Source organism: Otolemur garnettii, unplaced genomic scaffold (genome assembly GCF_000181295.1).
Source record: "Otolemur garnettii isolate 467f Iridium unplaced genomic scaffold, OtoGar3 scaffold00148, whole genome shotgun sequence".
Taxonomy (NCBI): domain Eukaryota; kingdom Metazoa; phylum Chordata; class Mammalia; order Primates; family Galagidae; genus Otolemur; species Otolemur garnettii.
The window spans coordinates 994,057-1,000,472 of record NW_003852543.1 but is presented as its reverse complement, the minus strand read 5'-3'; the positions used below and the strand labels follow the sequence as shown (position 1 = coordinate 1,000,472).

At 48.3% G+C, this 6,416-nt stretch overlaps 1 protein-coding gene across 1 annotated transcript in view; it reads left to right on the top strand.

Annotated features, from left to right (window-relative positions):
• Positions 1–856: 856 nt before the first annotated feature.
• Positions 857–6,416, top strand: part of TTL (tubulin tyrosine ligase) — a 31,908-nt gene continuing 26,348 nt past the window's right edge. Inside the window, exons 1-2 of the mRNA XM_003799251.3 lie at positions 857–1,176; positions 4,332–4,410. Of these exons, the coding sequence (XP_003799299.1) occupies positions 1,020–1,176; positions 4,332–4,410 (236 nt within the window). The 5' untranslated portion in view covers positions 857–1,019. The remainder of the gene's footprint in view (positions 1,177–4,331; positions 4,411–6,416) is intronic.

Genomic DNA, 6,416 nt, shown 5'->3' with positions numbered 1-6,416 from the left:
GGTAGGTACCATGATCGTAGGAGGAACAGGATGGGGAGAGGTCCCAGAATGTTCTTTCTCTAAAGATGTTCTTACATCTAAAAAATGTAAGACTCAGGGCTGACGTGGATACTTAGAGGGAATGTAGGAAGTTTACAGGAATCTGATAGTCTTTATCCTTTCTTGGTCCCTCAAATGCACTAAAAGTGGTTTTCTAAAAGGAAGTTAGAGTGGCCTATCAGAACCTAAGGGACTTTACAGAAACACTCCCCTCCACTCAGAAGAGGAAATCCAGGTTGGTAGAAGGGAAAGCGAGTGGCCCAACGTTGGTAAATGGCAAGACCGGAGCGGAGTGCCGGGCTCTCCTGGCCTGTACAGGACCAGTTTCCACCAGGGGAGTCTAATGTCTCCCCCTAACCTCTACCTCCATCCAGGAGGTCTCTGGAGACGAAGGGAGACCTCGATCTAAACAAAACCAATAGCCGCCTGGAGTTCTCAGTTGTTAATTAAGCAAAGAAAACACAGGATGAGGCCTTAGAACTTTTTGCTTTTACCCATTAAAAAAAAAGGCAACATAAGGAAGACTTAGAGCGAGCCTTGCAAGAAAAGGATCTTCCACTGGCCCCGCCCCCGGGCTGTGACCCCCGGGCTCTCGGTGGTCTGCCCGCGGCTCGGGCTCCTGCTCTCCCCGGCGCAGTCGCGAGGCTACGACACGCCGCGCCCCTCCGACTCTCCGCGGCCCGGGAGCCTCTCCCACCAGCCCCTCTGCAGGCGCCGGGGAGGAGAGGGCGGGCCGCGCTGAATCACGGGCCGGGGGCGGGGCGCGGGGTGGGCGGGCGTCCGGGCAGCGCTCTCCGGTCTGGGGGACGCGCGGGCGCCCGGGCGCTGGGCCGCCGGGACCCGGGAGGCTCAGCCAGCCGGCGCGGGGGCGCGGCCAGAGCGCAGCGGGGCGCCCGGGCGGGGTCCGCGCCGAGCCGCCGCCTCGGCCGGCTGGTCCCTGCGGCGGCTGCCTGGGCTCCCCGGGCGCACGGCCCTTCGCCATGTACACCTTCGTGGTGCGCGACGAGAACAGCAGTGTCTACGCGGAGGTCTCTCGGCTGCTTCTCGCCACCGGCCACTGGAAGAGGCTGAGACGAGACAACCCCAGGTTTAACTTGATGCTGGGAGAGAGGAACCGGCTGCCCTTCGGGAGACTGGGTGAGCCCTTCCCCATTTCCCGCCTCCCGCCCCCAGCGGCCCTCCGCTCCTCCCACGCCCCGGTAGACTGAGCGCTTTTGTTTTTAAGGTCATAAATCGTCTCCTCCGTCGCTTGTCAGGGGGATCAAAATGGTTCTAAAAAGGTATAATCCTATAGTTTTTAATGCCTTTGCGTCTCCGGATTCGGAGCTGGAGTCGCTGTGCGGCCACCCGGGGACGCAGCTGTCTCCTGACAATGACCGGTTTCTGCAGCCTGGGGACATCAGCCGCTGAGACTGGCACTTAAGGCCGCGCGTATGCTGGTTCCCCGGGCCCGACGTCCCCAAGTCGGGCAAGGTGGGTGGGTCAGAGAGCGCGGAATGGGGCGCGGCTCGCCGGTGGCTGGCCTCCAGCCGGAGTCACCTTGCAGCTTTTCTGCATTGAAGATTCCTGCCTCCCTGGCGCGGGTGCGGGAGGTGTAGGTGTTGAAACCCCTCAGGATTCTGCCACCCAAAGGCTCAGATGAACGGTCAGGGAATTTGGGAAAGACCTCTGGATTCTAAAAACAGGAGCTTCAGAAGGGAACCTAGCCCAGGGAAGGGTGGAGAGGGGTCTGATTTTAGACCTTTATTAGTTTCACCAAAGAATGTGTTTTCACAATTGTACGTTGAATAAAGGATTTCCATGAGGCTGGGTTCACCCTGGTCTCTGCCCTGCTCTCCCTGAGGGAGTTGCCTCCGTTCATATCATGGAAGCTGGCTGGGCACCACCTTACCCACCTAGGGGGAAAGGCAGCGGAAAAGAGGACCAGCGCTCCTTTGTAAATGATGTAATCCAGGAGTTTTCCTTATTGGTTCCACTCACATCCCGCAAAACTGAGCAGAGTCTCACAGCCTCCCCTCACTGTGGTCAGGGCAGTGCAACCTCTCCCTGGGTCGCCATGTTCCTCGCCAAAATTCATTAGGGGTGGGGGTAGGTTGTAGTTCAAGGGCGGAAGAGGAGAATTGGTACTGCAGGAAGAGTCATCTTTGCTATTCTATGTCCAGGAGGGGAAACAGTTTTTAGAAATAGGTGTGGTCAGAGGTTGAATGAGCCAAGACTGAAACCCGGCCGTTTAGAGTTGACTATCCATGGGTGAGTTTACACAGAGCATTTTACACTTATAGCTGTATAAAACCAGAACAGTTTGAGGAATGTTGTTGTGGTGTAAACTTAACTGAATTTTTTTCTTTGTTATACAAGTTTGCAGTGTAGAATAGTGACGCTGCACCAGAATGGAGAGTCTGATTTGAACCCCCAGATATCTCAGAATATGGGAAACGTGCCTGAAGATTCTCCTTTGTTTCTTAACAAAGAGAATACCTCTCTGAAAAGAGAGGAAAATCTGTTTATAGTTGGAAACAGTTATTTCTTCCCTTCATTGTCCACTTCTCTTCCTGACTTACTTATTTCCTTTTTTGACTTGGCAGTGCCTGGCTAATGTTAAAAAAAAAAGGGGGGGGCCAGCACAGTGGCTCACACCTATAATCTTAGCACTTTGGGAGGCTGAGGCAGGATGATTGTTTGAAGTCAGGAATTTGACACCTGCCTGGGCAACATAATGAGACTCCTCCCCATCTCTACAAAAAATAGAAATATTAGTTGGGCATAGTACTGTGTGCCTGTAGTTCCAGCTACATAGGAGGCTGAGGCAGTAGGATCACTTGAGCCCGGGAGTTTGAGCTTGCAGTGAGCTGTGATGATGCCTCTGCACTCTACTCTGGGCAACAGAGGAAGACTCTGTCTCCAAAAAAATAAAAAAGCAATAAGTAAAAGAAAAAAAGAAGGAGTAATGGCTCTACCCAGGTGGAGGCAGGGTGATTGGCATTGCTGTGCTGTTCAAGCCTGGAGTGAGAAGTAGAAACCTACAGGGTCCGAATACTAAATAGGAACCATGAATGCAGGGGACTATCAATAAACACTTGGATTTTATGAGAAAGAAAACAACATCCCACAATGAAAAATGGTTATATGCCATCACTGTTAGGGATATTTACCTTTTGCCTAAAGCACGTTTCAGGAAACCCAAAGAGAGGCTTAGCAAGCCATTTGAAGGAATGCTGGTGCCCAGGGCATGAGAAGGTAGCAGTTCAGGTGTGAATCAGGGCTGTCTGCACCAGGGAGGCAGTGAGAGCCAGCGAATGCCTGCCTGAAACTTTTGATTCAGGGGTCCTCAAACTTTTTAAACAGAGGGCCAGTTCACTGTCCCTCAGACCATTGGAGGGCTGGACTGCAGGCCCTGGGATGAGTCGGCTGCTAAACAGCAGTGGCAGCAAAAACATCCGGCGGGTCTGATAAATGTCCTCAGCAGGCCGCATGTGACCCACAGGCCGTAACACCTGAAGATGTATGCCATTCTCAAGTGAATTATTCTTCCCTTTGGCACCTTCAACTCAAAATCTTTTTGTTTGGTCTTACTTCGATTTTGTTACTAGAAATGCAGTGCATTTTATTAGGATTTTAAGCAAAATAATTTTTTATATTAAATAAGCGTTTGGGGTTTTTTTGTATGCTTTCTGCTCTAATTTTATAAAGAAGGGGACATGTAATAAGAATCTTTGAAAATGAGCTTCTCTGGGGGATAATACACAGAAGATAAAGTTCTCAAGCTGCTGATTTTATACACATGGCCTCTCCACCACCTTCCTTCACCTCCTAGTGGCTCTCTGAGAAGCTTGCAGAGGTAGACAGACATACTTAAGACCATTAGCATCATAGTTCTCCCTTCCTTGGTGGTTGTAGAAAGAAAGATTGGGCCACACTGTACAGAGACTTATAAATCTATAAGTCTTAAGCCAAGAGAGGAATGTGATATGCCTCAGGCCATAGAAAATACTCCCAGCACCCTCTACCCTAACAAGAAAAAACAAAGATAGTGGTGATCTTTTGCAGACCTGCCATGTTGATGTTATTATATTCACAGTTGGGGGGGGGGGAGGTTGAGAATTGCCAGCAGCATAGAGAGAAAGAGGGATCTTGGGGACCAAGAAATAAAATTGCTCGTTCATAACAACCAGTCCTGACAGGAGAGAAAGAGAAGCTGGGAGTGGCTCAGCTGTTCTCTCCTGCAAGCTGGTGCTGACACTGTCTTTCCCCACCTGTCCTGTTTCCCTTCTGAGCTGCTCCTTCCTTTGCAGGTCACGAGCCTGGGCTGATGCAGTTGGTGAATTACTACAGAGGGGCTGACAAACTGTGCCGAAAAGCTTCCTTAGTAAAGTAAGTGTTCTTGAAGACCTGTGTTTTCAACTTTTTTTTTAATGTGTAAATAAAGTGTTTAAAGCAAAAATGTGGATTTTTTTAAAAGGCCAAAAATACTTTTACTTGAAAAGCCAACAAATATAAGTTCTGAAGCCTCCTCTGAGCTGCTTTGATTGAAGCAGTCACTTTTTAAAAGGATCTGAGCTTCATTATCAACCAAGCCACTATAGTACATAATGGAGCTCAGATCCTTTTCAAAATTGGATTGCAGTTTGGATTGTAGTCCAAGACATTGTTGTCTCATGCTTGATAAAGCTTGTCTGTCTCTTAGGTGAGGCTCCCTAGAAGCGGAGCCTGACTCAGGGTTTCTTGTAAGTGATTTCTTAGGGGAGGTTCTCTAAGGAGCAAGGGTAGGAGAAAGGGACAGGGTAAGGAAGAGCCACGCAAAGAGGAGGTTTCAGCTGAAGCTTAGCCTCTGCCTGACTCCCTGAAGCACCACAGTGAATGGTACTGCAGAGTTGCATCTTGAGGCAAGGGGACCAGGTTTGTGTGCTCCATCCAGTATCAGTCAGCCACTGGCTATGGGGAGAAGTGGAGGACTTAGCTTCCCAGGCACTTCTAGGCAGGGGCTGGTCCCTGGAGAAGGGTGTGCCATAGCCCTCTGAAGCCATCTCTCACGGCAGCAAGGAGTGCCTCAGAAAGAATATTTGGGCAAGGTATAACAATATCCACAGCACTGCCCCTCTCTGAGCAGTTTGATTATAGCTAGGTATTACAAGAACAGCATCATAAAGTGGAAGGAGACTATTATACAATGATTAAGACGTAGGGCCAAGGCTAGGTACCTGTAGCTCAGTGGTTAGGGTGCCAGCCATATACTCCGGGGCTGGTAGGTTCAAAACCGGCCTGGGCCTGCTAAACAAAAAAAAATAGCTAAGTGTTGTGGCAGGCGCCTGTAGTTCCAGCTACTAGGGAGGCTGAGGCAAGAGAATCGCCTAAGCCCAAGAGTTTGAGGTTGTTGTGAGCTATGATGCCTTAGCACTCTACCAAGGGTGACAAAGTAAGACTCTGTCTCAATTAAAAATAATAATAATAATAAGATGTAGGGTCAAAAGCTTGGATTTTAACCTCAGCTCTTCCCCTTGCAAATCTCCTTATCCCTCTAAACCTCAGTAAGGCTGTGAGGATTAAATAAAGTGGTGCACATAAAATATATATAGCACAGTGGCCTGGTACAGAATGAATTTTTGACTCTGCCTTAATTTTCTTCTCTGTTAAATGAGGGTAATAATAATAACTACCTCAGGGATGTTAAGGGGATTGAGTTAATTTATGTAAAGGCTTTGAAGAATGCCTGTCTCATAGTTCACACTGTATGACCGAAAGCTCTCCTTCATTTTGTTATTAGTATTATTATGGTGGTTGTTGCTGTTTTTGTTATGATTTCAATAGGGAAACACTAGGTATGGCCCCTGCAATCAGGACTGTTAGGTCTTCGTATTCTTTCTATGATGTCTAGCGATTGTGTATATGTAGACAAATGGATCAGTTAGATGAAAGGCACTGGGATTTTTGACTCAATGCAAAATGCTCTTTTCCCTACTAATATTTCTTTCTGGTGCTAGATACTTGCTTAGGTTGAGGGCTCATAGGAACAGTTCCATTTTATGTTCTGACCCACTGGCTCTGGTTGCTCCCATGTTTTCTAAGATGGGATTTTGTGGTTCACCATCCACTCCTAAAAAAGACTGAAGCTTCTGAAATCTTCTTGTTACAAATTTATGTAATAAAATGCAAATGCCTGTTTCACTAGAATAAGGAGTAGAAGTGGGAAATGATTGTTTATTTAAATTTTTCATTTAGAAATTTTTATAACATGTTTATTCAATCTTTTGTACTATGATTTTCCCCCCTAAAGATAAAGATAGAAGGCTCGGCGCCTATAGCTCAACCGGCTAAGGCGCCAGCCACGTACACCTAAGGTGGCGGGTTTGAATCCCCAGCTCGGACCCGCCAAACAACAA